At 39.3% G+C, this 18,625-nt stretch overlaps 1 protein-coding gene across 21 annotated transcripts in view; it reads left to right on the plus strand.

The window, feature by feature from the left end:
• ERC2 (ELKS/RAB6-interacting/CAST family member 2) overlaps positions 1-18,625 on the plus strand; it is an 829,921-nt gene that overhangs the window by 236,551 nt on the left and 574,745 nt on the right. For all 21 annotated transcript variants that reach the window (XM_074957759.1, XM_074957756.1, XM_074957751.1 and 18 more), the window contains one exon: positions 7,818-7,985. In XM_074957759.1, the coding sequence (XP_074813860.1) occupies positions 7,818-7,985 (168 nt within the window). The remainder of the gene's footprint in view (positions 1-7,817; positions 7,986-18,625) is intronic.

The following is an 18,625-nucleotide window of genomic DNA, read 5'->3' on the forward strand; positions in this document are numbered from 1 at the left end:
ATCCTCAATTTACAGATGTATATACAGAGAGAGACTAAATGAATTGGCTAAGGTCACACACCAGTTAGTAGCGAAGTTTGGAATAGAACCCCAGGGACCTACCTCCTAGACTCACTAAACAATACAGCCACTCAGTTATTTTAAAATAATCAAACTTAAGCTTGGCACCTAACTTGTGATCCCAGCTGCACATTTTTACCACACTTAATTTACATTTGTTTGGCTGCGTTGTAGTTAAAGAGCAGTCCCAACATTTTATTTTTGTACTTTCGGATTACTTTTTCCGATTCGCTTTCCTCAACCAATTTAATTTTTTTAAATAGTTTTTTTTAAAAATACAGGTTTCAGAGTAACAGCTGTGTTAGTCTGTATTCGCAAAAAGAAAAGGAGTACTTGTGGCACCTTAGAGACTAACCAATTTATTTGAGCATGAGCTTTCGTAAGCTACAGCTCACTTCATCGGATGCATACTGTGGAAACTGCAGAAGACATTATATACACAGAGACCATGAAACAATACCTCCTCCCACCCCACTCTCCTGCTGGTAATAGCTTATCTAAAGTGATCATCAAGTTGGGCCATTTCCAGCACAAATCCAGGTTTTCTCACCCTCCGCCCCCCCCCGCCCCCCCACAAACTCACTCTCTTGCTGGTAATAGCCCATCCAAAGTGACCACTCTCTTTACAATGTGTATGATAATCAAGGTGGGCCATTTCCAGCACAAATCCAGGTTTTCTCAGCCCCCCCACCCCCCTCCAAAAACCACACACACAAACTCACTCTCCTGCTGGTAATAGCTTATCCAAAGTGACCACTCTCCTTACAATGTGTATGAAAATCAAGGTGGGCCATTTCCAGCACAAATCCAGGTTTTCTCACCCCCCTCCTCCCAAAAAACACACACACACACAAACTCACTCTCCTGCTGGTAATAGCTTATCCAAAGTGACCACTCTCCCTACAATGTGCATGATAATCAAGGTGGGCCATTTCCAGCACAAATCCAGGTTTTCTCCCCCCCCCCCCCACAAACTCACTCTCCTGCTGGCAATAGCTCCTTAAGGAGAGTGGTCAGTTTGGATGAGCTATTGCCAGCAGGAGAGTGAGTTTGTGTGGGGGGGGGTAGGGGTGGGGGTGAGAAAACCTGGATTTGTGCTGGAAATGGCCCACCTTGATTATCATACACATTGTAGGGAGAGTGGTCACTTTGGATGGGCTATTACCAGCAGGAGAGTGAGTTTGTGGGGGAGGGGGGAGGGTGAGAAAACCTGGATTTGTGCTGGAAATGGCCCAACTTGATGATCACTTTAGATAAGCTATTACCAGCAGGAGAGTGGGGTGGGAGGAGGTATTGTTTCATGGTCTCTGTGTATATAATGTCTTCTGCAGTTTCCACAGTATGCATCCGATGAAGTGACCTGTAGCTCACAAAAGCTCATGCTCAAATAAATTGGTTAGTCTCTAAGGTGCCACAAGTACTCCTTTTCTTTTTTTAAAAATACAAACATTGATGAGTTTATTCCAAAATTTGTGTTCCTGATTATATTCTAATTTGTTTATAAAGTAACAAGGTACTGATAAGGAACTACCTTCTACAATACAGGTGTACGGTGATCAGATTTTTAAAGTGGAGAAACCAGGACAGCAGTGATGGGGTGGTGGTGGAGGGGGCAGGGAATGAAACATTCACATAGATGAATCTTGGGAAGTGGGGAAAGAAGGCATTTTACCTATAAGTTCCTTTAAGATGAGAAGGAGCAGTGAGTGGGGAGGGGAATGCGGGAGAGGAAGGACAGCTAGCTGACTATTTATAATGAAGTTGAGACTGACCATAATAAACAGAGTAAAGCTGGTCAAAAGCATTGTAGCAATTTTGGTTGTGAAACTACATTTTTTTTTCTTGATTTTTTTTTTTTTGCATTCATTCCTCGGCATCCAACATCTATTTTTATGTGAAACTTTGTGGAGCTGATAATTTTTGGAAAAGCCCCTTTTGTGCTTAAATTTGTAGCTAGGATTTTGAAAAAGCTGCTGAAGGGGGCAATGCTACATCTGCTTCTGTAGAACCCACATGATTTGGTGGAGAATCATAGAAATGTTGGACTGGAAATGACCTTGATAGGTCATCTAGTCCAGTCCCCTGCACTGAGACAGGCCTACCTATTATATAGACCATTCCTGAAAGATATTTATTTAACCTGTTCTTAAAACCTCCAGGGATGGAGATCCATAATCTCCCTAGGTAATTTGTTTCAGTTCTTAACTGCCTTGACAGTTAGGAAGTTTTTCTTAATGTCTAACGTAAATCTCCCTTGCTGCAACTTAAGTCCATTACTTCTTGTCCTGTCCTCACTGGTTAAGGAGAACTATTTATCACCCTCCTCTTTATAACAACCTTTTATGTATTTGAAGACTGTTATTTCCCTTCTCAGTCTTCTTTTCTCCAGCTTAAACAAACCCATTTTTTTTCAGTCTTTCCTTATAAGTCATATTTTCTAGACCTTTAATAATTTTTGTTGCTGTCTTCTGGACTTTCTCCAGTTTATCCACATCTCTCCCAAAATGTGGTGCTCAGAACTGGACACAGTATTCAAGTTGAGGCTTTATTAGTGCTGAGTAGAGTGGAAGAATTAATTCTCATGGCATGATTATTACAACATTGCTGCTAATATATCCCACAATTATGGTGGTTTTTTTGCAACATTATTAAATTGATGACTCTCATCCACTATGATCCCCAGATCCTTTTCTGAAGTGCTTCTTCCTAGGCAGTCATTTCCCATTTTGTATTTGTGCAATTGATTATTCCATCCTGTTTATAGTACTTTGCATTTGTCCTTATTAAATTTCATCCTATTTATTTCAGACCATTTCTCCAGTTTGTCAAGATCATTTTGAATTCTAATCCTGTCCTCCAAAGCACTTGCAACCCCTCCCAGCATGGTATTGTCCACAAACTTTATAAGTGTGCTTTCTATGCCATTATCCAAATAATTTATGAAGATATTGAAAGAATCAGACCCAGGACATATCCCTGTGGGACCCCACTCAAAAGGCCCTTCCAGTTTGATTGTGAACCATTGATAACTACTTTCTGTTTGCGTTTGCAACCAGTTGTATACTCGCCTTATAGTAGGTTCATCTAGGCTATATTTCTCTAGTTTGTTCATGAGAAATTCATGAGACAGTGTCAAAGCCTTACTGAAGTCAAGATACAGTAAAAGCCGTTTTATCCAGCATGTTTTGGGGATTAGAGGTGCCGATAAGTAAAAAATGCCAGTTAACAAAGAGGAAGGGAGTTTGGATGCGGGGGGGGGGTTGGGGTGCGGGAGTGGGTGTGGGCTCTGGGAGGGAGTTTGGGTGCAGGAGGGGATCAGGGGTATGGGAGGGGATGCGGGGTGCCGGATCCAGCGGGTGCTTACTTTGGGCGATTCCCCTCAAGCGGTGACCTGTTCCGGTTGCTCCTAGGCTCTGCACGTGCCCCTGCCCTGCCCTGAGCACTGCCTCTGCAGCTTCCATTGGCTTCTAGACAAATCATTTTACTCTCTGAGTCTTAGTTATACTGACCATAAAATGGAGACAATGAGAACAATTATCATTGTATGGAATTAAAGGTATTAGGATTTGCCATCTCAGAAAATACCTTAATTTTAGAAAGTGTGGGATCTCCTGTATCTTCAGTATCCCATGCCACCTGCCATGTTTTAGCTAATGTCTTAGATTCTTCCCACTGGAGAAATGAAAGCATATGGCCCTTTTGGCAGCTTACTTTATTTTTAAAGGGTTTTTTTTTTTTAGCACTTTTTATGTTCAATACAGTCTTTTAAAACTCATAAGTGGGGTTACCCTTAGTGAGATTACAGTATGCTTTCACATGTGGTTAACCTAGAAGTATGCAGTTCAGTGACTTACAATGTAATTACTACAATATCTCAGAAAATATATTGAAGCTTTTAAGGTATAAATAATGTCCAAAATCTTGTATATAAAGGGGGAGTTCCAGTGTTTTTGAGAGGAAGAGGTTCAATATATTTCTTTTCTCTAAAGAGCGGATGAATGAGAATAAGACTGTTATACATACCATTGTTTCATCACGACCTTCAGATCAGTACTTGGATAAGTATGTCACATTCTGATGAAACACTGTACAACTTCTTTCACCAGCCCTGTCCTTCCTCTTACAACTGAGATTTGCAGAAAAAGATACTAGTTCTGCCATTCATCAGAGAACCTTTCAAGGTGGAAAAAGTATTTATATGGCTGTCAGCAAGCAGATCTTATTATACCTGGTCTGTCGAACCTGAGATTGCTGATAAGAAGTTTTGATAAATATAAGTCCTGATTGATGCCAAGCAATAGAACAAGGCTCTTTTCATGGTTAGGTGCTAGAATTCTCTTTATACTATTATACTTAAAGAATAGGTATTTAGTTTACATCTCTTCTTAATTTAAATCTAGAAAGGGAGGTGTATCAGCTGCATGAAGACCATTAGTGAACATTGCATTTGTACAGCATCAAGGTATTTTCTTCGTAAAGTCTAACACACTAATAATAAACACACATCTCCAAACTTCTCCAGAGAATGAGACGGTCAGGAATAGAAACAATTAGTGGTCCTGGGGTACCATATATGGTATCTTCAATCTAGCAGAGAAAGGTAAAATACTATCCAATAGCTAGAAGTTGAAGCTAGACAAATTCAGACTGGAAATAATGGTGTATATCATTAACAGTGAGGGTAATTAACCACTGGAACAGTTTGCCAAGGGTCATGTGGATTCTCCATCACTGGCCATTTTAAATCAAGTTTGGCTGGTTTTCTAAAAATATGCTCGAGAAATTATTTTGGGGAAGTTCTGGGGCTTGTGATGTGTTATAGAGGAGGTTAGACTAGATGATCACAATGGGTCCCTTCTGGACTTGGATCTAGAATCTATATTCAGACATCCAGGTAAATCTTCATTGTAGTCTTTATTTCTAACTCACACGGAAATAGTGGTCATTGTTTTACTTTGACTCCAATAGAGGGGCGTGAGTCCTCACTGGATCATGTCAACATTCTTCTTACATTCACCTTGATGTTTAATGGAGTGGGAATGCAACCACTTCAACGAGGACAAAGAATTGTTTAAAGAAGTGCATAACTTTTTACAGACAACCATACTGTACAAGAACCTTTTAACAACTGAATGTATCAGATAAAAATTGTGAGGTCTTGTTCTGTCCTGGATATTTCTTTTTAAGGGAGACGTCCCAGCTCTTGCATTCTTTTTCATTTTCATTTTTGTTTTATTTTATTTTAATTTTATTAAAAGTTTGCCGCAGACACTGGTATCCTAACTTGGATCTGTTCTTTTGTGTTTGGGACCTGTAACACATTTTCTTGAACTCCTTACAGTGTATAGATCTTCAAACCGGAACTGCATGCTTATGAGCAGAGAGTTTCTGAGCAATGAGGAGCATATCTGTGATGAAAATGAAGCCATTTTCCTTGGCTGTTTATTTCTCAGAGTGTTGGTAGTGTCATGAACAAAGCTGTGAAAAGCTTCCAGTAGAGATTAGGTGTGTGTGATGTCCACAAGGGTCTAGTATAAAACATGTAATATAATTAGATTGGCCTCAGATCTAGGGTTCCTCCTTTATATTATGTACTCAGATTTTCGCAGTCTATATTTTGAGTACCTTTTTGTTTTAGTTTCCGCATTTTCTTACATGTGCTGGCAAAGTAAATAAATGATGGGGAGGAGAGAAGAAGGTTTACTTCCAAGCTGAATTTTTTTTTCTTTCTTGAGTAGTTTTGGGATACATGTTTTATGTTTCTCTTTACTTTTCCCAACATCTGTTTTTTTTCTATACTCCTTTTTCTTTCTTTTGCTAAATTAAGACTATAAAGGCTATTGCTTTAGTTTCCTGTATAGATTAGGATTTTGTGCAATAGACAAAGGGTGACCAGCCAAATTCTCCAATCTAGTGGATACAAAATGTTTTGAAACCTGTGAAGAGAAAAAGAGAATAACCCTAAATGTGTAATTCAGAATTATGGCTGTGATATATTATTGTGTTTTGATTTTGAGGATATGGTTAAACATGACAAACTTTTATTTTCTGGGCTACCACTCCCTTCAGCTCTAGATTTAACCTCATCCCAAGTGGCCTTTGGGATTAAACTGAAAGGAGAGAATGGATAGGGCAGTTCCAGCTCTTCTTTGGTCACTTTCATAGCATTTAAACTTTGATTTAAAAAAAAAATTCTGGCCCTTTTGGTTGTGAGGAAAAACTTTTAAATGAAAACCAAGTGCCTGCCACAGTTAGTAGAGGGACAGACTGAAATAATATCTCTGAAAAGTTACTGCCGATTCAGCCCCATGCAGGCTAAAGTTATTTGGTAATTTAAATAGCTAATATTAAGTATCTCACAATAAAGTATTTGAGTAGCTAATTTGCTAGTCCACTGTTGTCACATAGAAGTTTGAGAAGAAGAATACCTCTTATGTCATCTTATATTTAGGATTGTTCTTTATAATATATTCTCCAGTGCTTTGACCAATTTTAAATGTTTGAAATACTCAGTCTTTTCCATTCCAGGACACCTTCTTCCATTTAGCGATATGGGAAGGGCAGGGTAGCTGTGATCCTTCTGACGCCTGTTCATGAGCATCAGGTTGAGAACCCCTGTCCTAAATGACGGGATTTCCACAACTTTTACAGTCTAATAGACTCACCATTTGGAATTTTTTCCCCAATTCTTTCCTCCTCCCCGCCCCCCCCCAACCTTTTCTTAATTATGACTTTTTCCTTCGGCTTTCCTGTTACTGGTGCGCTCCACATGAGTTGCCAGGGAAGGAAAATGGAGGGTGAAGGACATTAACTGTGTGGCAAGTGGAAGATGGTTAGAGTTCTATCACTCTGTTCCCCACCCCCTGGTTAAATTCCTCATCTACTGCTAGTTCTTATTGCCATGCTCATAACCTGGGCTCACCCCAGCCAATAGTAGTGATAACTGTGGTCTTGTAGGGAATATGGTGTTGCATTCAATCTACACATGCATGAAAGCTTTATGTTTCCTTTGTATAGAAACCATTCAAAATAAAATGGACAATTAACAAGCCCATCACAACATGTGGTGTACCTCATCCAGTGCATCAAATGCACCAACAACTACTATGTGGGTAAAACAAGAAAGTCACTCCACTCCCAAATGAACGCACACAGAAAAATGATAAATGACAAAAACATCCTATCAACTGTGAGTGAACACTTTTCACAAAACGATCACTCCATATCTGACCTCATCCTCAAAGGAGACCTGCACAACACCTTCAAAAGTTGATCCTGGGAGCTTAAATTCAAAACTGCTAGACATCAAAAATCACGGACTGAGTAGAGACACTCGATTTATGTCTCATTACAACAATCTATAACCCACTTACCCTCCTTTGTCCTCTAACTGCAAAAAATATTAATTGCTCACTTCACTGTGATGCTCTGATTACCTTTCCCAGACATAAAGAAGAGCTCTGTGGAGCTCGTAGGCTTGTCACTTTCACCACAGAGGTTGGTCCAATAAAAGACATTGCCTCACTCACTTCTTGTCTCTTATATCCTTGGACCAGCATGACTATAACAACACTGCAAACATAAACTTAATAGAAATTGTGGGTGCCGAGCATCTCAGGGTCAGAACCTTAATGCTTCTCCTGCCTCTCCAGAAGGTATCTGGGTTGCATCACAGGAGATTTATTCTCATCTCTCCAAACTCATGTGAGTATAAATTGGAGATTAATGATGTAAAACAATATTCTTTAATTTTGCAGATTGACCAATTGAAACAGGAACTTTCAAAGAAAGAATCAGAACTTCTCGCCTTACAAACTAAGCTTGAAACCCTTAGCAATCAGAATTCAGATTGCAAGCAACACATTGAAGTGCTTAAAGAGTCGCTTACTGCCAAAGAACAGAGAGCTGCCATACTTCAGACAGAGGTAAGTTATTTTCTCATCATACAATGCAATATAAGTGTTTAGTTAACAGAGTGTGTCAGGGTTAAAATGATGTATTAGTTACAAATCTTTGCAGAAGATATATTTTGGGCTTTTTTTCAATTTGTTAAAAATAGTGTAACAGCTTAGACCCTGCCATGTGCTAATACATTTAGCATATTTTCCTTATTACAGTATGTTAACACTGATCCTGCAGTTCTTGAAAAGAACCTACTGACTTCAGTAGCAGTCCTGCATGTGTTAGTATTGCAAGATTGGACCCATGTATGGAATCCACAACGTTAAGGGTGTGTAGCTGTAGCTGAGATTTCCCTTGTCTTTAGTGAAATATATTTCCACTAAATTCATTTCTTCTTAATATTTAGCAGTCTTGCATGTGTTAGCATTGCAAGATTGGACCCAGGTATGGAATCCACAACGTTAAGGGTGTGTAGCTGTAGCTGAGATTTCCCTTGTCTTTAGTGAAATATATTTCCACTAAATTCATTTCTTCTTAATATTTAGCAGTCTTGCATGTGTTAGCATTGCAAGATTGGACCCAGGTATGGAATCCGCAACATCAAGGGTGTGTAGCTGTAGCTGAGATTTCCCTTGTCTTTAGTGAAATATATTTCCACTAAATTCATTTCTTCTTAACATTTTCACTCCTAATTTCAAATTGTCTTGACATAGTTTGGGACCTCAGACCTGTTTCCTCAGACCTAATGCTCATTTTTGTGTCTTCTATTGTACATTTCAATTCTAAAGAGAGAGGGCGTTTATATGTTTTGAAGGGTGCATAAATATAGGAGGAGTGTAGGTTATTGGTGTGAAGTCTTTGTTTCTTAGAAAATTAGCTTTGATTTTCAAATGTGAATAGATTGTTAATCCTAATAGACCAGTATATTAGGGTTTTTTAATGTGTAGTGTCCAAAGTACAGAGCTTGAAAATATAGATATTTAAATATGCTTTACGCAGTTGAGATGGTTTTCAAATGTGATTAAATAAACCATTTCAGTGTTAAAAATGGTCTTCTCCACAAAAATGGTCTTCCTTTTCCATGTCTGTTTTTTACTGTGAAGGTATGAAACACAAAATAAGAATTAAATTTATATTTTAACTGTTTTATTTGTAAGTTTTGAATTGGTGTGCATTTTAAAAGAACACAAACAGTTAGACACTGCATTTATAAAAGGAAAAGAAACTCTTTACATTCAGAAAAGTATACTAATTTAAATGGATTGGTTTCTTGCCTGATAGTTCAAAGTTTAATCCTAGGTAAAGGAATTCCAAAGATCACTTTAGTTCATCATATTCATGGAGAAAAGTTAGCTGACATTAATCTCTATTTTTAAAATATATATTCTGAGATTCTAGGTGTCTATTGAACTGCATGTCCCAGGATTCATGCTCTTACATGTTAATAAGATACAAATAAAAATTTGAAATTGCAAATCTGCCTTCATCGGTCAAATAAAATAGAAGGAAACATAAATATAAAATCATGATGATAGAATAAGAGTAACAAACATCCTGCTGCCTACCACTACTTCAGAAAGAGCCACAGATCCCAAAGGAGACTGAGGCAGTCTTCTGGTTCTGGGTGTAGCCAGCTACACCTCCCCTTCCCATCACCATCCCCACAGCGTCTAGCAAATGCCTGCTCTGACTCATGTGTTCAGGACAATGATCCAGGAGTACCTTCTCCTTCCCCATTCCCCTGGTTTGGGGACTGGCTGACCTGCTTTTATAATGTCTGAGACTCTATTACAATAGACAATTGGATCCTAAGCACTGTCCAGTAGGATTATGCCATACAGTTCCTCTCTATCCACCCTTCCCACGTTGCTTTTCAGGGACCCCTTTCCCGAGACACCACTCTTTTAGCAGGTTCAGTCTCTATTGGCCTTTGGGGCTGTAGAGGAGGTCCTCCTGAAGCACTGGGGACAGGGATTCTAGTCCCAGTATTTCCTGGTTCCCAAACCCTTGGGAGACATATCCTCAGCCTCTGTAATCTTAACAAATATGTCTGATACGTGAGATACCAGATGGTCACCCTGGCAACAATACTTCCTGCTTTAAACCACAATGACTGGTTTGTTGCCTGTACCTTCAGGATGCTTATTTTCATGTGGCAATTCTCTCAAACTGGTTTGTTGTGGTGGACCAACATTAGCCCTTTGGCCTGTTTTCTGCCCCTGGGGTCTTTATGAAATGGATGGTCACAGTAACAGCATACCTCAGGAAGAGGGGAATTCATATCTTCCGATATCTGGATGATTGGTTACTGAGTGGCAAGTCAAGAGAGGATGTCCTTTGTCATGTCTGGTTCACACTATGCCTACTCAATCATCTGTATCTCCTCTTAAACAGCGGGAGGTCAACTTTGGTTCCAACTCTAAGAATCAAGCTCATTGGGCCCTGATAGACTCTACGAATTCGAGAGCGTTTCTGCTGACCAAATGATTCCAGGCAATCTGTCACTTATGTCTAGAGCTGAAGACCCAGCTTTCATCCACAGCCTGAGTATGCCTGAGGTTTCTAGTCCATATGGTTGCATGCACACAGGTATCCAATATGCCATGTGACTTTATCCCCTTCAAATGTGACTGAAGTCAGCCTATCGTCCGTACTGTCATCCTTTAGACAGACTGGTGAGTCTTCCACTCCCAGTCCTGGATTTCTTGCAGTGATGGATGGTTCAGGACTTGTGCCAGGGCATTCCCTTCACTTGGTCACCACCATCGGAACTATTGTCATCAATGGCTCCTTAATAGTTTGGGGACTGCATCTGGGGTCACTGAAGGTTCAAGGCCTGTGGTCAGAATGTGAAACTTCTTTACATATCAATGTCCTGGAGCTTTATGCTATCTATGATTCTTGTCAGGCCTTTTAAGATCTCATCAGGGGCTCAGTGGTTTTCATGCTCACCAATAGTACCACTGGGATGTATTATATGAACAGGCAGTGGGGGAGCACACTCCAATGTGCTTTGTCAGGAGGCAATCAGGTTCTGGCAGTTTTGCACCAGGGAAAACATTACCCCCGTGGCTGATCGCTTGCCTGGGACCCACACTCATTGGGCAGATCACCTCAGCAGGAGTTTCTCCCTGAATCGCTAGTGGTCTCTAAAGCCCAGCATCCTGCAGTCTGTCTTTGCACTCTGGGGCATGCTGATAATTGACCTGTTTGCTATGAGAGAAAACAAGAAATGCCAGTTGTTTTGTTCCCAAGGGGGGTCTCAGTTCAGGCTCGTTGATTGATGCTTTTCACTTGAGCTGGGAACTGGCACTCTTATATGCCATTCCTCCAATTCTGATCATCTTGAGATTCGTTTTCCAGTGCAGTCGAGACAATATTGGTTTTCCAACCTCCTCACATTGTTGGTCCAACCTTCCATATCCCTTCCTCTTCATCCTGACCTCCTGACTCAGTAGCCCAGTCAGGATTTTCACCCAGCAATCAGTTCCCTGCATCTCACAGAATGGATGCTGCATGGTTACATGCGGAGGAGGAATGATGCTCGGAGGCAGTCCAACAGGTCTAGCTTAACAGTGGGAAGCTCTCCACCAGGGTGGAAGTGGAAGTGGTTCTCAGTATGGTCATTAGCCTGGGGAGTTCAACCAACACGGGCTTGTATCCAGGACATCTTGGAGTACCTATTACACCTTCAGTCTTCTGGCCTTGTGATTAGTTCACTGAGGATCCACTTGTGTCAATTTCAGCATTTCATCCACCTATCCATGGGAAGTTTGTGTTTTCAAACCCTATGGCAGTGAGGTTCATGAAAGATGTCACTCATCTCCACCTATCCGGTTAAAGAGCCGGTTGCTTTAATATTATTTTAGTAGCTCTTACAGTATCTTTGTTTAAGCCTCTGGAAACTTCTTTTTATTCCCTTCTGTGTCAGAAAACTGCCTCACCTGTGGTGATAACATCTGCAAGGTGAGTGTGCGAGTTCTATGCTTGATGGCAGAGCTTCCTTACATGCAATTTTCCAAGACAAAGAAACCATGTGTCCGCACTCCTAGTTTTTCTCATATGTGGAATCCAAGTTTCATTTGAACCACATAGATCTACCCATGTTTTTTTCTAAGCCACATTCAATCCCAGAGGAGCAGTGGCTCCACACTCTGGATGTTAGGTGACGTCTAATATTTTATCTTGACAGAACTGAACCTTTCCATTCCTCACCACGCCTGTTTGTTTCCTGTGCAGACCGAATGACAGGCCTTCACAGAGAGTCTCCAGGTGGATAACTTCCTGTATCATGACAGCATAGCCCAGGTTACACCTCCTCAAGGGGTACGAGCTCATTTCACGGAGCTCCGGTGATATCAGTGACATTTGTAAATTACATTCCTATATTGGACATTTGCAGGGTGACCACGTGATCCTCTGTGCATATCTGTACAAACCACTGTGCCATTAAGGCTGCATCCAGATCAGATGCAAACTTTGGGAAAGCAGTCCTGTAATCCTGCTTTAAATAGTCTCCGAGCCCTATGTTCTGTGAGTACTGCTTGCAAGTCTCCCACATAGAATACGCAGCTGCATTTACTCAAAGAAGAAAAAATGGTTACCTACTTCTGTCACCCCTCCCCCCCATCTACTCTGCATCAGAGTCTGCACTTACAATATTTGGTGTGAAGGAGCTGAGAGAGTCAGGGTGGAGCCACCTTTATATGACCAGAGGAGGGGCTATGCCTGCAGGGCATGAGCACTACCTCTACAGGTACTGCTAGGCAAAGTTATCCGGCTCCACTGCACAGGACACCCTGCCCCCCCCATAGAACACATATCTGCATCACATCTCGAAGAACAACAGTTATAGGTAGTTAACCGTTTTATCACTGTCTTCTTTATTACATGTCCTTAACATATATGAAGACTGTTATCTGGTGTTTTCTCAGGACTAAACATGCCCGTTTTTAAGTGTTTTTTAATGTTTCCTCATATGTCAGGTTTCTAATCCTTTTATCATTTTTATTTCTCTCCTCTGAATTCTCGCCAATTTGAGCACATCTTTCCTAAAGTGTGATGTCCAGAACTGGACACAATGATCCAGCTGAGGCCTCACCAGTACTGTGTAGAGTGGGACAATTGCCTCCAATGTCTTTCCTATAATACTCATGTTAATACACCCCAGAATATTAGCCTTTTTTTTGCAACTGCATCACATTGACTCATATTCACTTTGTGATCCACTATAAACCCCAGATCCTTTTCAGCAGTGCTACCACCCATTTTGTGGGTATTCATTTGACTTTTCTTAAGTGAAGTACTTTGCACTTGGGTCTTTATTGAAATTCATCTTGTTGATTTCAGACCAATTCTCCAACTTGTCAGGGTTCTTTTGCATTTTAATCCTGTCCGCCAGGATTAACTGTAACCCCTCACAGTTTGATGTAATCTGCAAATTTTATAGGTATACTCTCCACTCCATTATCGAAGTCATTAATGAAAATATTGAATAGAACCACACCCAGGAATGACCCCTGCAGTACTCCACTAGATAGGCCCTCCCAGTTTGACACTGGCCATTGAGTATGGTCTTTCAACTAGTTGTGCACCCACCTTATATTAAATGAAACTAGACTGCATTTCCCTAGTTTGCTTCTGACAATGTCATGTGGGACTATGACAAAAGCCTTATTAAAAGCAAGATATATCCTATATACTGCTTCCCTCTATCCACTAGGGCCAGCATCTCTGCCAAAGAAGGAAATTATGTTGGTTTGGCATGATTTGTCTTGACAAACCCATGCTGGCTATTCCTTATAATGCTATTATCTTCTAGGTGCATACAAATTGGTTGTTTATTAATTTGTTCCAGTATCCTTCCAGATATCAAAGTTATGCTGACTGGTCTGTAATTCCAGCATCCTTTGTTTCCCCCTTTTAAAGATATGTATTATATTTGCCCTTCTCCAGTCCTCTGGGACCTCGCCCATCCTCCATGAGTTCTCAAAGATAATTGCTAACAGTTCCAAGATTGCTTCAGCTAGTTCCTTAAATACCCCTAGGAAGAATTTCATCAGGCCTTGCTGACTTGAATACATCTAACTTGCCTAAATATTCTCTAACCTGACCTTTCCCTGTTTTGGCTTATTTTTCTTCCCCATTGTTGTTAATATTAATTGTGTTGAGTATCTTGTCATCATGAACCTTTTTAGAACTCAGATTATAACTCCTTACCCTTACCCTTACCTTACCCTTTCTGATTTTGTCTGTACATGCTTATGCTGTTCTTCTGTACTCCTCCTTAGCAATTTATCCATGTTTTCCACTTACTGTAGGATTTCTTTTTGATTTTCAGGTAATTAAAGAGCTCCTGATGGAACTGTATTGACCTCTTACTGTTCTTCCTATAATTCTTTCACATCACATAGTTTGCAGTGTGCCTTTTAATATTGTCTCCTTGGCAACTGCCAGCTCTCCTGAACTCCTTTCTTTCTTAGATTTTTCTTCCAATGGGACCGTAACTACAGTCCTCTGAGTTTGTTAAAGTCTGATTTTTTTGAAGTCCATTGTCCTTATTCTGCTGGTCTCACGCCATTCTTTCCCTGGACTCCTGAAATCTATCATTTCACGATTACTTTCACCCTAATTGCCTATTCCTCCGTGGTGGTCAGAATCATGTCTAAATGGCAGTTCCCCTGGTTACTTCTTCCACTCTCTGAAACAAAGGGTTGTTCCTAATACATTCCAAGAATTTATTGGAAATTTTGTGTTTTGCCATATTACTGTTCCAGGAGCTACCTGGGTAATTAAAGTGCCTCATTACTATCTGGTCTTGAGTTTTGAATATTTCTGTTTGTTGTAAAAATGCCTCATCTACCTCCTCTTCCTGATTTGGAGGTCTCTATTAGTCTATCCTATCATTTTACCATTTTTATCTTTTCCCAGAGACTTTCAACTGGTCTGCCTCTCACCTCCTTCTGGATCTCAGAACAAGTGTAGTCTTCTTGATGGATAATGCAACACCTCCTTCCTTTTTTATACTGCCTGTCCTTCCTGAAAAAATAGTACTCCTCTATACCAATATTCCCCGTCATGAGACTTAGCCCACCACATCTCTGTGATGCCAGTTAAGTCATAAATTAGCATATGGACAGATATGCCAGTTCTTCCTGTTTATTCACCATACTCCTTGTGTTTGTGTATAGACATCTAAGATGTTGAGCAGATTCCCCCGCTAATTTCCCTGCCATACTGATGGTGATGTATTCCAGTTAGTTCTCTGCTGATTTGATTACCTAATTCTTCATTAGCCAATACACATTAAAGGAAGTCCAGCATTTATTGTTATCATGTGGACTGTGGCAAAAAAGGGCTGACCGTTTCCTCTGAAACTGCAGTGCTACTTTGTGATGCATTGCTGGCATCAGGCATTATGACAGAGAAGACGTTTCTTTTACCCGTGCTTCCAGTCCCTTCTGGTCTCATTTGCTACATGACAATGGGCTCAAGCTTGAACATTTTACAGGAAGCAGTTTGAGTTAAAATTATCTCTAATTGTCTGATGTGCAAAGGATGTGATCCAATTGTTACACATCCATTTATTGTTAGCCTCTCAGGAAAACCAAAGGAAAGATGAATATTCAAATGATTGGATAGGTGGAATGGTACGGTGTGAGCTCTTCAGGGCAGAGAACATACCTGACTTTTATTATTGGCCATGTATATTTATGGTACTATATAAGTGGTAATGAGATTTTGATCCAATAGCGTGAGATACTGTTAACTTTAAATGAGAAAAGGATCCATATAGCAGTAGATTTTGTGTACTACTGAAGAACAGGTGCTATATAATTCCTGCAGAATATCATCCCTTCCTAGTGCTATCCGGATCTAATTCACCTCTGTGCCAGAAGACAAGACTTGATCTGTTTATGAATGAAGCAAGGCTTTAAGTTTGTTCTGTATTTGTGGAGATCTTGCCCTTTTAAAACATTTTCCCTATGGCTTTTACTGGCACCCGGTGGGGAAGCCTGAATGTGCTGTAGGGGCTGGCTAAATCCATGCAGAGTGGACTTGAACTTGTCAATGACTTAATCACCAGAAATTGTGTTTTCATATATATATGTATACATTATATGTGTCTGTGTGTGTGTATTTTTATATATGTTAACTTTAACTGTCTTTTTCTCCTCTCTGCTTTGCTAAGTAATAAATGATTATAACTAAACCTGAAACATGATGATCTAGTCTTGCACAAAGAAACCTGTTGACATTTTGAACCGTTTTGGTCACACTTTAATACTTAAATGACCTAATAAATTGATGAGGCTTTGAAGCACAGCAAGCTACTTTATATGCCCCATAGAAAAGCTTACTTCTTCTTTGAAGTAAGTAGTGTAGGCCTAATGATTTTATCATACTGCATCACAAGGAATTTTCTTTAGTTCTTTTCTCTCTTTAAGATCTCTTTGTGAAAGGAAATGGGGAAAGTTGCTTAATGATATCCATCTCTTAGAGGAAGCAATTTGGGTTTAAATTAGCTGTAATTGTTCATGTGCAAGAGATTTTTGGCCGCAGGGTTGAACACATTAAAGTGACTTATTTTTCCCTGGGAGATCAGATAGAAATGAGAACCTCTGTATATGTAATGGGTTAATAGGCGTTTTAGTCTTAATGCAGTGATATACATTTCAGCATACAGTAAAAGTCACAAAAAGAAAATGAGTTCCAATTCAAAACAAATATATGCAAAGTACTTCAAGAAGATTGTAAATGAAATTCCTTGAAATTTGCTTACCAAATAATTTTCATCTACCTGGAAATTTAGAATGGAGAATACTTTTTAGTTGACTCTGTAATGTCTGTGTTTCTCTGGGATGCATACAATTATAGTGTATACATTTAAAAATACTATTCCACCTTTGTAACAGAATATTTAAATAACTTGTGTTAAAATTTTTATTCATTTATACTATATACATTGATTGTATACTCTTAACTAATGTGTATACGTTAGGTAATATTACAGCAATTCCATTTTCAGTTCCTTTGAAATATACTCAATGCTTCATAGTTTCCCATGCTTTATTGTAGATATATATTTTACTTTACTGGCAGGGCTGTTGCATTCTATTTGAATGATCTGGAGTCCCAGATGTGCTAAATACAGTCATATTTATTTTTGAAATGTAAAAACAGACTTTATCTGTTATCTAGAAATGAATTGTACTCCCTGTACTCAGTGAATTTCTAGAATACTAGGTGTATTAGGTACATAATAAAAATCAACAAGTTTTCATCAGATTCTCAACTCATTTTGGCACATAACATGCCACGTTAATGCTCATACACGAATATAATTTCTGTTGTCAATTTTATACAAAGGCATTCTTAATTTTTCATCAATCCTTTTTATTACATTGCACATATAGAATTGTATAAAGTTGTTCATAGCTATAGAAGTGCAAAAACTAGACAATGTAGAACTACCCTTCTAGAGAATCAATAATAATTACTGATTCCACTATATAGATAATTCTACATTAGTATTAATTAGGGCTATTGATTAATCGCAGTTAATTCATGCGATTAACTAAAAAAAAACTAACTGCGATTAAAAAGTTAATTGTGATTAATCGCACTTTTAAACAATTGAATACCAATTGAAATTTATTAAATATTTATGGATGTTTTTCTATATGTTCAAATATATTGATTTCTATTACATCACAGAATACAAAGTGTACAGTGCTTACTTTATATTATAATTTTTGATTTCAAATATTTGCACTGTAAAAATGATAAACAAAAGAAATAGTATTTTTCAATTCACCTCATACAAGTACTGTAGTACAATCTCTTTATTGTGAAAGTGTAACTAACAAATGTAATTTTTTTGTGTTACATAGCTGCACTCAAAAACAAAACAGTGTAAAACTTTCGAGCCTACAAGTCCACTCAGTCCTACTTCTTGTTCAGACAATTGCTAAGACAAACAAGTTTGTTTACATTTATGGGAGATACTGCTGCCTGCTTCTTATTTACAATGTCACCTGAAAGTGAGAACAGGCATTCGCATGGCACTTTTGTAGCTGGCGTTGCAATGTATTTACGTGCTAGATATGCTAAACGTTCATATGCCCCTTCATGCTTTGGCCACCATTCAGAGGACATGCTTCCGTGCTGGTGATGCTCGTTAAAAAAATAATGCGTTAATTAAATTTGTGACTGAACTCCTTGGGGGAGAATTGTATGTCTCCTGTTCTGTTTTGCCTGCATTCTGCCATATATTTCATGTTATAGGAGTTTCGGATGATGACCCAGCATATGTTCGTTTTAAGAACACTTTCACAGCAGATTTGACAAACGCAAAGAAGGTACCAATGTGAATTTCTAAAAATAGCTACAGCACTCAACCCAAGGTTTAAGAATCAGAAGTGCGGTCCAAAATCTGAGGGACGAGGTTTGGAGAATGCTTTCAGATGTCTTAAAAGAGCAACACTCCAATGTGGAAACTACAGAACCCAAACCACCAAAAAAGAAAATCAAGCTTCTTCTGGTGATATCTGACTCAGATGATGAACATGAAAATGTGTTGGTCCACTCTGCTTTGGATCGTTATCGAGCAGAACCTGTCGTCAGCATGGACACATATATTCTGGAATGGTGGTTGAAGCAT

This window comes from Natator depressus, chromosome 7 (assembly GCF_965152275.1).
Source record: "Natator depressus isolate rNatDep1 chromosome 7, rNatDep2.hap1, whole genome shotgun sequence".
Classification (NCBI taxonomy): Eukaryota; Metazoa; Chordata; order Testudines; family Cheloniidae; genus Natator; species Natator depressus.